At 38.6% G+C, this 13761-nt stretch overlaps 2 protein-coding genes across 4 annotated transcripts; both read right to left on the reverse strand.

Annotated features, from left to right (window-relative positions):
- Window positions 1-853: 853 nt before the first annotated feature.
- crot (carnitine O-octanoyltransferase) lies at window positions 854-10763 on the reverse strand. 3 transcript variants are annotated; one of them, XM_028581707.1, is made up of 17 exons: window positions 10624-10763; window positions 9027-9150; window positions 8115-8239; window positions 7845-8026; window positions 7598-7722; window positions 7361-7469; window positions 6426-6519; window positions 6173-6298; window positions 5922-6023; window positions 5578-5661; window positions 5362-5469; window positions 5136-5266; window positions 4920-5043; window positions 4743-4821; window positions 4114-4207; window positions 2555-2674; window positions 854-1749 (listed from the first exon to the last, which is right to left on the reverse strand). In XM_028581707.1, the coding sequence occupies exons 1-17, from the start codon at window positions 10684-10686 to the stop codon at window positions 1629-1631; spliced, it is 1911 nt and encodes a 636-aa protein (XP_028437508.1). In that variant the 5' UTR covers window positions 10687-10763; the 3' UTR covers window positions 854-1628. The 3 variants fall into 3 exon arrangements, with proteins under 3 accessions (XP_028437508.1, XP_028437509.1, XP_028437510.1); XM_028581708.1 differs by having other exon boundaries at window positions 9027-9166; window positions 10624-10712; XM_028581709.1 differs by lacking the exon at window positions 5922-6023.
- Window positions 10764-12045: 1282 nt separating this feature from the next.
- Window positions 12046-13513, reverse strand: acbd7 (acyl-CoA binding domain containing 7). Its single transcript, XM_028581710.1, has 4 exons — window positions 13366-13513; window positions 12480-12597; window positions 12326-12385; window positions 12046-12235 (listed from the first exon to the last, which is right to left on the reverse strand). Exons 1-4 carry the CDS (start codon window positions 13375-13377, stop codon window positions 12162-12164), a joined length of 264 nt encoding a protein of 87 aa, XP_028437511.1. The 5' UTR covers window positions 13378-13513; the 3' UTR covers window positions 12046-12161.
- Between the last annotated feature and the right edge of the window lie 248 nt (window positions 13514-13761).

Below are 13761 nucleotides of genomic sequence, written 5' to 3' on the forward strand. Positions count from 1 at the left end.
AGAATAGGCTTGTATGTTACTATTAAAAATGTTTATGTTCTGTTAGTGAACCATCACCTCATTTTAACAGATGGGAATTTCAACTTTATTTGTCAGAACAGCTTTGCTACATTTCCAAAATCACATACATTTAGCAAATTTGCAATCACAAAAATGTATTTAAAATATTTAAGCTATTTTTCATATTTAAAAGAAGCACAATCTTATTTATATTTTGCCATTTCCAAAATCTTTGTCAACAATCACAGAGAGGAGAAAAAAAATCAGTTTAAGGCTCATTTGTTTTACAGCAGTCATCCTAATACAAAGTCATATGAACTTCAGTCATCTTTAACTTGACAGACAGAAAACACAAATAAAGGAAAGCTGTGTAGTGTGTAGGCACTATAAGGTGCAGTGACCAAATAAGTACAAACAACCCACAAACCAACAGTTTCAAGTAATAGACAAAGAATGTGCAACACCTCAATAGATTGGAAGGCAACCCTTAGTTTTCAGAAAGTGTCTATTTCAGTCGCAAAGTGGAAGGTAGCAAAATATGGTCCAGATACACTACCAGTCAAAAGTTTGGGGTCATTTAGAAATTTCCATTCCACTCCATTATAGACAAGCTGAGGCAGCAGTTTCCAGATTACATTGTCCTTTTGCAATTATGTAAGCACATAATGTAATATGAAAACTGCTTCCCTGATTAAAAAAACACTGCAACTGATCTCAGCTGGTATTCTGTCTGTAATGGAGTGGAATGGAAATTTCTAAGTGACTCCAAACTTTTGACCGGTAGTGTATAGTGATGGCAAATGACCAGACTGTCAAAACAGGTAGTCCTGCGACCTCAACACTACTTACGTTACCGTGTTCAAATAAACTTTTAGAGTCAAAGAGTAATGTAAGGAACGTCTAACCTATACCTATTTTTAGTGCCTGCCTACTATCACTATCAAAACTTTAATTACTTTTTGTACTTTTTGTTGAGCATAATTTTTATCATATAAAAGGCAAACGTGAAAAACAACCAATAACAAATTTTTCTGATTTCTTAGGAAAACTATTTTTCAATTTCATTCCAATGTAATAATTGAGTACTGTTGTTGGATATTTCTGTAGATTTTCACTAATCTAAAACATAAAACAAAGGCCAATCAATCCTATTTACCTTTTTCTTTTTCTACGAGTTTCATTGGAATGCCCTTTAGTATTACAGAAAAATCTAAGTTCAACAGTCAAAGCAGCCAGAAGTTATTTTCTTCAATTGCACACCTCAGAATAATCAGTGTCCGTTTGTCTGGGGGACAAACGGAAAAAAAAAGGTCTTGAGCCTTAGCATCAGCTTATCTTTAAATTAATGTGCATTAATACTGGCAGGATTTAAAATTAAACATTCAATATAATTTCCACATGAATCAGAAAATGATATACTCAGAAAATAACAATCTACACTAAAAGTCTTATCACTACAATAATGTTGATAGACTTTTTAATGCCAATGCCAGGGGCTAACACCCAGCAGTGCGGCTTCTGTACCTTTGCATTGATCTGTGCTCAGAACAAACATAACTATTGCTAGCCGTCGGCTATCAACGGAGGGTTTGTGAACTTTGTGTGTATTAATGTGTTGGTGTGAGTACTTATAGCTGAGATGTGGTAGCCAGGTGGAGCATCTCATGCAGGGAGCTACAGAAGATGTTGAACAGTGACGCAGCATCTGTCTCATGGCAAGATTTCCATGCGGAGATGGACATCACAATCCTGGAAGAAAGAAATAACGTAGTGTGGATATGATTGCAGTTGCTGAAAATGCAGGGACAGTATGCACAACTTCAAACAATGTTGAAAACTGCATTCAAATTAACTTTTCCAGTTGACTGACACTGATGCTGCTGAAGCCCTGAAAGGTAAGTTGAAAAAAAAGAAAGAATTGCGGGCAATGTTTATCTCCTACGTAGGAGATTTTATCTTAGATTTTAGGGCTTCCGTAGGTACACATCATTACTATTTCTGAAAATCCTTTCAAGAACTATAAAAAGCAGCTTTGATTTTTTAGAATTTTTTTTTGAATTTGTCTATTTGCACAATAAAATCAAGGCAACAGAAACACAACAAGAACATAAAAAAATTCTTGAAAAATGATTGTAGGATTGCAGGTGAGATGAAGAAAACCCCTAGGGGTTTATAGAAGTAATCTCACCAAAAGGAAGAGAAGAAAAAAAAAAAGTATAATGAGCAGTTACAAGAGTCCTAAAATCTACAAATTTAACACAAGTAAGCACTGAGTAAGCATAAGGTTGGCTACATAAAACAACAAAGGCATAAAATAAATAAGAATATAAATACAAGGAGGATGTGTGGACTTGTGTGTGTGTATGTGTGTTTTAAATTCACCCTTTGTTTTTAAAAGGGATTGATCTGCCCAAAGGTTGTAACATTTTGTAGTTATTATTCAACTTCAGTTTTTAACACCATTCACATAAATCATTTGGAGACAGTTGGAGCAAAACATTTTCAGAAGAAAAAACAGCATAATGGAAAACAGGCTTATGTCTTGTCTGCCCACCTGTCATCTCTGATGCGATAGAAAAAGCCATAGCCATGATGCACCATGGGAGCCACGGCCCCCAGAACTGTAGTGTAGCCCACCAGACTGGAAGACAGCACAAAGTTCCCACCACCACCACTGCAGACACAAACACAACTCAGTTACAGGCAGACAGAAAGACCTCCCAAACTCTTCTCAACTAATACAATGTCTTGAGTCTGCTTGGTAATTTCTGTATTGCAGTTCAGTTATCAAGCAGACCATTTATTAGAATGTCCATTATAATAGTAGTATCAGTGGTATTTTTTTTAAACATTACTTAAAATCTCAAATTGTTGTGCATCTAAACGCACTGGTTGCCGGCAGTGATTCCTCAAATTTGGTTATTCAGCAGTTGTGAAAAAGAGGCAAGAAAGTGTACAGTAACAGTAAATATGAAATGACCGTAAAATTTGAAAAATAAAATGTATTGAAAACTTAAGGAACACAGTGACTTATTGGGACTTTATCTTCTTCACCGTATCCCCCAGAGTTAGATAAGTCCATACATACCCTTCTCATCTCTGTGCGTGTCGTAACTCTGTCTGACGCACCCACCGCTAGCCTAGCTTAGCACAGATCCTGGAGGTAACCGGCTCCTAAACTATATTCTCAAAAGGCGAAGCACTCCTACTTCTGCTACTTGGGCGGAATGATATGCCTGAGAAGCCCTGTGGTGAGGAGCACTCTGCCTCCACTCAAGTAGCAGTGCTTCGCCTTTCTGAGAATATAGTTCCCAGTTTGTATACGGTTAGAAGATGGCTGTGTCTCATGTGACCTTGTTATTTGTACACGCTGTGACGATACAAATCACAACATGTAAATAGGAAAATGTTGGCGTTATTTTGTCACTTATTGGGAGCAGTAGTCTAGATGGAGCCGGTTACCTCCAGGATCTGTGCTAAGCTAGGCTAGCGGTGGGTGCGTCAGACAGAGTTAAGACACGCAAGGAGATTAAAAGGGTATGTATGCACTTATCTAACTCTGGGGGATACGGTGAATAAGCTAAAGTCCCAATAAGTCGGCGTGTTCCTTTAAACATAAATAGGACCTCTAAATTAAAAAACAAATACAGTACAAATAAAATATTTTAAATGTTGAATTGAATCAAAGTAAAATGTAATGCCAAAATTTTTGTGCTGTAGTTTATTTCTGCAAATTATCTAGCATACACACCTCTACGGACATACTGTAGGTGTAATAAGCCAATAATAGTTGGTAACATGGGCCTGCTGATACATACCTTGTTTACCACAGACGTTTTGTGTCATAGTAGGACATGGGCAATTAGTTTAATTATTTTCAGGTGAGCCAGATGTGCACTTTGCTTACTAGGACATCGTTAATGTAATTAGTTACACCTGTGCTATTTTTTACTAAATTAATTTTGGGGCAGGGCATAGTGAAGAGAGGAGTCATTCAAATCTGTAAATCAAAAGTAGTTTTACATGTGATTGTACAGAACAATATAACCAGTGAAGACACACCGGTTCAAAAAAAAAAAAAAAAAAAACATACATTAGCTTTACAGATGGTACCTCTTTGCATAAAGGGGGTCCATGAAGAGATCTGGAGTGGGAAGTCCTTCCTCTTTGGCGATAAGATACAGCCCAAGAAGATGCCTGTCAAAACCTGTCAACAATGTTACAAAATGACATGGATTACAATCAGAGACACAAAGGTCAGTGCTCCCCCCCATTAACATCTAATATAAACAACAGGTAACACTGAGCCATTCAAACATTAATACTCCCAGTGAAAATAACGACTTGCTACAGCAACCCTTACTGAAACAAAGTTCCATAACACTGTTAAGCCGGCTACACATGATCCGCGGTAAAACCGCGAGGTAGGGTGCAGAGAGGCAAAGCGCAGCGCAGGTATACGTCATCATTGCTTCTGGAGTCGGTTGCGCCTTGAAAAGGTCAATAATTTGAACTTTGAGCGCAGCGCTCGGCGGCAATTCTGAGCAGTACGTTACGCCAAGGGTAGCGATTCAGCACTTTTCGCAGTGGTTCATGTGTAGGCAGCTTTACGTTAACATTGTAACTGACATTATAACAACCTACCGTTGAAAAAGAAAAAAAAAGGGTGGTCTGACTACTGAACAGTAATATATAGAAATATCAAGCAATTACATGTATGTAACATGTATGTACGAACTAACCTTTTCCTTCCTGGGCTTCACCCATCAGTTTGTTGTGTTTATTGAAGGCCAGCAGCATGGCTTTCCTCTTGGCATCAGCCTGACAGAAAAATGTGTATGTACCAAGTCAACTGCTACTACCTACTTCCTCTTTGCGATTTTGCCACAGTGCAGGGTTTCAGACATGCACACACTCACATCACACGTGGGGTCCACCATGGCTTTATACCAGTTCACAGCCTCCTGGGTGCAGGGGCGCATCGTCTCCGTCCTGCCGTGATAGAACTTGCGAGTCATTGCTGTCTCATAACAACTTCCTGGCCTGTCAGGGGTAAGAAAAGACATTTAGGGCCATTTACTTCATAGACTTTGAACATAAGTGAAGTTATGGTCCCATTTTTAACCAGTCCATACCTCTTGTACATTTTCTGGTAGGCCAACTGCATTGCTAGTTGAACAAAGGTGTCTGGATGCAGCTTCTTCTGTTTGATGGCTGCTTTTCCAAATGCTGTGAAGGCATAACACACAACCTGCAGGTCCTGTGCCTGTAAAACCAGCAACACCCACGAGCTGTGACTATGGACAAGTCATTTTGCATCAGGCTTCTTCTTCTGTAGTTTGGTGTTTAACACTGGCTTACCGACTCAAGGTATTGCCGTTTGGCGTGGCTGATGTCACTTTGGACTTTTTCGTCAACAGTAAACACCAGCTCCTCAGGACGGGGTACGGCTCTGACTGTGTCTGAGCCCTAAAAAGTGTAGACATCACTGTGTGAAAAGTGGACGGATACACTTATATTGAACTAACAAGAACTACTTAAATGTATTTACAGAATAAAGTTATAGTCGATGTTTACCTTCCATTTGCCTGTTGTAACTTTGATTTGCTGGTCCAGATACCAACACATAGACACCAGAACCATGGCATCATATGGTGCATGCTGCAAAACAATTTGATTGGAGTTTTTGAACTATTATTTCTAACCCCTTAAAAATGATGTTTTCAATTTTAGAATGATTTGCTTTTGGACAGGAACTATCCAAGATGAGCAGCATGAAAATCTTGAATCTAAATATGTGTCATATAAGCTTTCACAGTGTTTCTCAAAACTCATCTAGCAACACACACACACACACACACACACACACACACACACACACACACACACACACACACACACACACACACACACACACTCACGTCACAAGTGGATCCAAAAGTGCCATCTGCAAACACGAGTGAATTGTACGATTTGTCACCCCAGCGGATGGTGGGGTTGCCTGTAAGGGCTTCCAGGGTCAACTGTGTTCATATTTGCAAAGTAAAAACAATCAGACAACTATTTTCTTTAAAAAAAAAAAAAAAAAAACACACACACACACACACACACACACACACATAACATAAAACAGTGAACATTAAGTCATTAGATAACTTTGTGCAGTCCATACATTTGTGTAGTTCTCTGGAGTGGAGTAGGGTTTTGTTTCATCCAGAGATATGACAAACAGGCTGCTCTGGATGATCTCCAGGATGGTGTTATTGTGTGGATCAATGTTTATTAGATATTCCCTGGCCTGCAGAGAAAGTAAACAGATAAATGTGGACAGTACTGATCCTCAACTTTTTCACAAATGTAATGCATAATCTGTTTTAGATGTTATCCACCAAGATACACCAAAGTCCAAACATGAGCACTCCTACCTGTGCCCAACGAGTCCTCTCCTCTGAGGTGAGAGCAGCCACTCCGTCTCCCTCTGGTTCTCCCTCACAGCACTCTTTCACATAGCTCAGCTGCCTACAAGTTAACACACAAAATACAACATGGCAACGTTAAACCCTGGGGCTTTCCATTCAGCTAATTATGCTTCCTCGTCCTCCAGCTCGTTATTACAGGGTTTCTTCAGGGTTCACCGGGTTACATTTAAGACTTTTTAATACCAACACAATGCAATTCAAAATCTGTTTAACAGGCATACCGGCCAAAGTATGAAAGAATTATGGAAAACCAGAAGAGGACGATATGGCCTAGAATTATAGAATTTCATTACTTCCCAGCAGTATATAACATTCATTTCAAATAATATAATGAATGAAATGAATGTGACCTGGACCCTGATAAAATGGATTAACCAATGGAAAATAGTTAACTAAATTATAGTTTTTGCTAAAATTAACACTGACCCATTGCCCTGTTCTTTTTGTAATAAATTCTGTGGTGCTGTGATGCAGCAGTAGATCTATATAAAAAAGGGTATATTTTTTCTTTAAACTGTTACTCGATTATGTCTAAGGACAGTTGGGATGCTGTGCGTCATTATTAATGTGGTTAAAATATGTTCTCGCATCTCTTCATCACATTTCTCTCTACCAAATGGAGAGCACCTGTTCTCTGCCCCCCAAAGATACTATGGGGCGTTAGCGCCCTCTTTGGGCTAATTGGTGGAATGCAAATATTTCAAACTTAGTGGTAAAATGTAGAATGTTCCTCCATGTTTTCTTAAGTTCAATTAGCAGTGTCAGCAGAAGAAGTTGGTTCATGGCCTCAACCCCCAGCCAGAAGTTTGTTCTCTTAGATACTAGGTTTCATATTTGGGTTTATTTTTTGAGTAGTGTGTGTACCTGTATGTAATCACTACCTGAGTAGTTCTGGAGGAGTGAGAATTTGTCCATCACAGACTGCATCAAATGTGAAGATCCGTCCGTGACAAATCACTACCAAATGGGAGGGGCACGGACCCTCACTCTCTGTGGCACAGCACAAAATGCACATACACAACAATAATACATAAGCTGAGAAACTGTTCTAAAAAAAAAAAAAAAACGTATGCATATGTGTGTCTGAAAGTTAGAGATAAGAGCCAAGTTTATTCTACCGGTCTTGAAGTAGTTACGAATGGTGTCCTTCTTTACTCCAGGTACTTTGCAGGTGCAGAACAGCATTCTGAACTGGTCCATATCTAATGGTATTTTGCCAGCTTTCTGAGGATGCAGCCTCTCCCTAAAACACGCAAGTGGAAGAAAAAAAAATTACATATATACCTGACTTCACATAAAAAGAAGAGCAACTTCTTGCAAAACACAACAACACAGATTGTAAAACTCTTTGTGAACATGTCTTACTTGCGGATTAGGTTCCAGTACTGTAGTGTATGCCATATGGTAATACTGGCCCTCTGCAGTTGAGTTCCCTCTTCAGGAGGCCAGCAGTGCTCCAGGTAGGGCGCCGGACCGGCAAAGTTCACATTCAGCTGAGAAGGAATGCGAACCTCCAGATACGCAGCGTCTAACCACCATTCTTCCAGCTAAGGAAAAAACAAACAACAACAGCTAAATAAAACATCCATGACTGAAGAGAACATCTGTAAAACCAAAAACAACACAATTACACACCCAGTTCCTCTTCGTCCTGGCTCTCTGCAGTAGTTTCTGGTGCAGTTCTTTGCCAACACCTGCTTGAAATTTGCTCACAATGTCTGCTGTAGCCTTAAACTCTTCCTCAGATGCAAATAGATGAACTGATGGAAAACACGACAATGCAAAATTAGTTAAGTAAGACCAACATCTTCTATTGTAAAAACTGTGAAACATGCAAACAACATTAACACACGTGTATGCTGTTATAATAGAAAGTAGAGTTAAATACCTACTGAATTTGACATATGATTAAAGGTCCCATATTACGCTCATTTTCAGGTTCATACTTGAATTTTGAGTTTCTACTAGAACAGGTTTATGTGCTTTAATTTTAAAACATTATTTTTCTCATACTGTCTGTCTAAACAAACCTGTATTCAGCCTCTGTTTGAAAGATTCTGTTTTAGCACCTGTCTCTTTAAGCCACCCTCCTGAAAAGCCCAGTCTGCTCTGATTAGTCAGCGATTTCCGGGTCTTCCGATTCTGCCCTCTCTGCACCATCACTGCAGTCAGGGAATAACTGTAATGGCACTGTAGGAGCACTTCTACCTATATATAGTTAGTTGTGACATCAAACCGTATGGATGTCCTGACTTTTAAGGCATTGTTTCTGAGTACAAAGCTTAGTGCATTTCTCTGTGGATTGAGCGTTAATACTTTTACCTAATTTATGATTTAAAAAAACATGCAAATCACTCTCTTTACAATATGGGACCTTTAATAGAAATTACAACACCTCTAACTGCGGTGTTCTGGGGAGAATAATTGTTGCACCTATGCAAAGATAAATCCAGAGAGTTCATATTTTAAGTTTGCATGGTGAATGTTAACAAAACCTGAAACAGAGGAACTCGTGACACAGCAGGTTGTTCAAAGTTACTATCCCACCTGCATCCAGGTACTTCGAAAGGCTCGTCTCTAGTAATGGGACAGGCAGGGATGGCAGGCTGCTTTGGTACTGGAAGGTCCTCTCTGGCAGAGACTCTGACAAATTGTTATCCATGTTTCCTCCCTGGAAGGAATTCAGACTGTATCCACAAAACAAACATCTGTAATAATCTTGTCCTAAATTAAATGTTACAGATTTTATATACAGAAATTCCAAAAATCAGTGAGACTAATTTCCCTTTTTAAAAAAACATCTAGAATAATTACTGTACAACTGGGATTTCAGTGCTTGTTTAATATTTTTATGGAAAATTAATGCATTTTTCCCAATAACTTCAATGTAATGTGACCCAGCTATGTAATACCAAAATGTATCACTACATAGAACACCACTGGAATATGCATGAACTTTTTTAAGTGGACTTGGCCATGAATTGACTAACCGTTCCTGGGTAAGGTATGCAGTGTTCACAATAATCACACAGATTGGACTTTAGGGTCAAGTGTACTAAGATCCAGGCCCAGATCCCTGATGTGAAAGCCCCCGTACTGCATTATATTCCATTATATTATATTTTGAATCGTCACCTGCTTCCTGATTTTGTGTTTTCCTTAAATTAAATAAAGAGGTTTCCACAACAAATTGGTGTATAAAAACGCATCAGAATTTAAAAAAAAAGTGTTTAATGCTCAAAATTTCCCCCAGAGGACCCTGAGATGCCCACTTAGGTGTCCACCAAAAGTGAATAAGTAAAGTCATTTATCAAGCAAAAATGCAAACATTTGGAGTTCCAGTTACCCAAACGTGATGATTTGCTGATTTTCTTTGTTTTACATCTCTGAAAATATAATACTTTTTGGTTTTGGACTGTTTGTTGAAATAAAAAAAAAATAATAATAATAATAATAAGACTTCACCTTGGCTTCTGTGGGGCATCTATCCCCATTTTCTGACATATTATAGACTATTTATATTTATTGATATATTAATTGATTTATCAAAAGATAACAATTAAATCTATTTTGAAATATAATATAGATTAATCTATATTGAAAAATACCTGTTAGTTTTAACTCAAATATCATGCATAGCCACATATGTAGCTAGTGCAAACAGGAACTAATGCTACCCAATCTGATCCCAAGACAGGTCACAATAACGTTAGACACTTGAGCTTTGACCACAGTCTGTTAGCATTAACGTTACCCAAAATGATGTGCCTTCTTCTTACAGCTGTAATAACGTATCCCAGAGTTCTATTGTGGAATATAACGCGCAACGTTAGCTTTAAAGTGATGCTAGGCTGTGTTACTATCTGCATGTTAATTCATAAACTCCTTTTACGACCAAACGACTCGATACAAGTTGTAAGTGAAACCTGGCTTTCAGCGCCCAATTAAACAGAAATGCAGAGTACTAACCGGCTTGTTGAAAGCAGAAAAAACAGCTAATGTTATTAACGTTACGTATACAGCTTATGTTACTCTCTCCTGCGGTCAATGGCTAAGGTAACAATAATGCTGTCAACAACGTTTGTCATGTAGGTTAAACTTGATTTAAAACCTTTTTTCAAACACAGTCCTTCTGTCTGCTCACCTTCTTCAGGATGGGTTGACTGTAGTAGCTTATTGCATCCACGCACAGCAGAAGAAATACCATTAGTGAGTGGTGAGGTTTAGTGTGTTGCTGTGCGCAGTGTATATAAAGGTCCCCGCAACCTTTACCCCACTGAACTGTCCCGGTGGCAAAATTACGAATACCACTATGGCCACGCCAAGACCCGCCCTACGAAGCAGCTCGATTGGTTGGGGTTAAGCATTTCACCTCGAGTGGTTAAGGTTAGGGTTAGGGGATTGGTCAGGGGATAGGACCTGTACATGTAAGCATGGACGCCTGGCCAATAGTAGTGTGTGAACGCTATTGAAGGGCGTTTCTTGGCGTGGCCATAGTGGGATTCGTAATATCGCGTCCCGGTGCCTACCCGGAAGATCGTACTGCGCATGCCTGGGGCGATTGGCGCACTTGACCTACATTTTACCAGTGAAATAATCACTAGTGAAAATGAGTTTGCATTCTGCAGAGAAGTGGATTGAATTAGAGCATTGACAACCAAACCACTAGAATAAGGGCAATGAAACTTGAAACAAGAACAAAAAATACAAATGTATAATTATTATAACATAATAATGAAAATAATTAAGGTAGACAATTCAGATCTTTTGTGTATTTTTGGTCTGGCTCTGTTTTTGCATGGTTTGGACTACACCCAATCAAGAGGAATCCTAAAGGATAAGTTAAAAGGTCTATTTTAAACAATGATATGCCCATATATTGAAACAGGTCTTCCTTGCTGTAATTATTCCTCCTGTTCATATGATCAATTAAGAGATTCATTTCTAATATGCTTCAAATTTACAGTAAGTGATGGGGAACCAATGCTACAGTCTTGGCTTGTTCTGAGCAAAAAATACACTCAGTTTATAAGGTACCCCTAGCTAAACCTAATGCAGTCTAATACAACAGTCCTGCAACAAATCATACCTTCATTAAGGTTGTAATGTTCCGTTTTTTTGTTTAAACGGTTTCTGAAAGGTGTTGATTCAACTGTATGGTCATTTTGGAGAATGCAGTTTGTGTTGCTGTTGAATTGTATTACGTCAAACTGTCAGGTATTTCTATTATTTGGACCACCCCATTTATACATCAATGAGGTAGGGCTAAATAACAACAAAAAACAAAAACAGTGCATAAAGATTTTATTTTCACATTTGACAGCATTTAGTTTGTCCTGTTTAGATTCAAGCTACATATGTAGGATTCAAGCTACATTTCAAAGTGCACATGTAAACAGTATATGAGAACAAACTACATAAATTAGATAAAAAGGCAATTAGCAAATTATTTCTAATCTTAAAGGATGCATAGAAGTTGTTCAATTAATAATCAATTTAAAAAAAATACAATCCATGAAAAGAAATCCCAGCAAATTATGAAGTACACTTCATCCTGCATAAGTATGGCCTCTGAAAGCAAAAGGCTACTTGTTATAGACACAGCAGCATTGTTTTAGTTGTTGAGTTAGTAGACTGTTGTCATTATTGCATTAATTCTCTCTCTTTAGTTCATTGCAAGCCTTACAAGCCATATTTACTGATGACTTCCTTTGCAAGTGTGATGTACGCTGACATGGCACTGTCCTTTGACATTCCTGAAAGAGTGGGTAAATACAAAATATTTGGATTAAAAAACACAAAGTATCAATAATTTGCTGTTTTACAATCATTTATTAACTTGTTACCTTTCCTGGAATTCCAGGCGTCCCACTTGGCTTTTCCTTTCAAGTCCATCACTGGTCTATCTACAATTGTGACAGCACACAGGGAAGAGGGCATGTTTAGAATTTAGGTAACATTGCATGGAAGTGATTCTGTTTTTTCTGCAGCAAGTCATACCGCTGTTAATGTCTCCTACGATTGCCTGCTTATAAAGGCCATACAGGTCCAGCAGCTCCTGGTCCGTAGGCCTCGTCTTCACCTTCTTCACATCCTCTGCCATCTTCTCAAACTCTGCCTGCAGATAATCAATGATTCGAAAAGAAGTCACTCTATGTATTGCCGATACATTATTCACAACTAAGCAGTTATGTTTGTGCAGGGTAAGGAGTAATAATATAGTTATTCTGCTCTTTGCCAAGTCTGACAGATGAATCACTCTAAAGTATTTGGTGCAGCTGCAGTGTACAGACAATGAGAATGCATTTGAGTGCATTTTAATCAGGTACAAACACCACTAAATCTGAGCATAGTATTCTAGTCATAGCGCAAAGCCCAGGGGACCTATTGTTGCATAATTTGGAGATAAACAATGGGCTTTTATTCAAGACTAGTGCTTTTGTGCCTACTTAAATAGTGTGCTTTACAAAGGATCTAGGACATTGCACAACAGACAATTATAGACCATATGAAACCTGAAAACCCTTTAACTCTCAGTGTAGGAATTTAGATGCTCCAGAAATCAGTTTAAATGCAACAAAGATTAAACCTAACTTTTAGTCAAAATGGGTATTACGTCAAATATTTTCATCTTCTCAATCTGCTTGCAATAAGTTAACTGTAGTAGCCACATCAGAAGGACCACAGAGCCAAAGGATAAAAAAAATGTTTAGTCACGCTTCTCTTACATTTATGCTACTCATCCCACTCATCTGTCAAAGATGGATGGCTGCATGTAGATGGCGTAAACACCCTGCCGCTACAATCGTTATTCATTTCATAGCGATAATGCGTCGGCCAGGTCTACTGCTATATAAAATGAAGACAAAAGCAGTAATTATTTTACCTGAGGAGACATTTTTGCAGATGTAGCCCCGTTATTCGGATGAATGTATTTCTTCTGTCGGCTGGACGGCTCCGCGCAGCTGTAATTACAACACAGCTGATCGATGCAATATAATCTGCCGAATCTGCGAGGAGAGGCCTGCAGAGGAGGGAGTAGAGAGCTGCTGAGGAACTGATTGGCTGCATGTCACTCTCTCTTACACACACGCACGCACGCACACGCGCACACACACACACACACACACACACACACACACACACACACACACACACACACACACACACACAGTTATAATGTAGGGGAATTAAAATAGTCTACTTTTTTTATGCAACTCTATACTATATTTTGTAATACATTATTTGTTATAAACTACCCAACAGTAGTTAAAATAAGCAA

Source organism: Perca flavescens, chromosome 6 (genome assembly GCF_004354835.1).
Source record: "Perca flavescens isolate YP-PL-M2 chromosome 6, PFLA_1.0, whole genome shotgun sequence".
Lineage (NCBI taxonomy): Eukaryota > Metazoa > Chordata > Actinopteri > Perciformes > Percidae > Perca > Perca flavescens.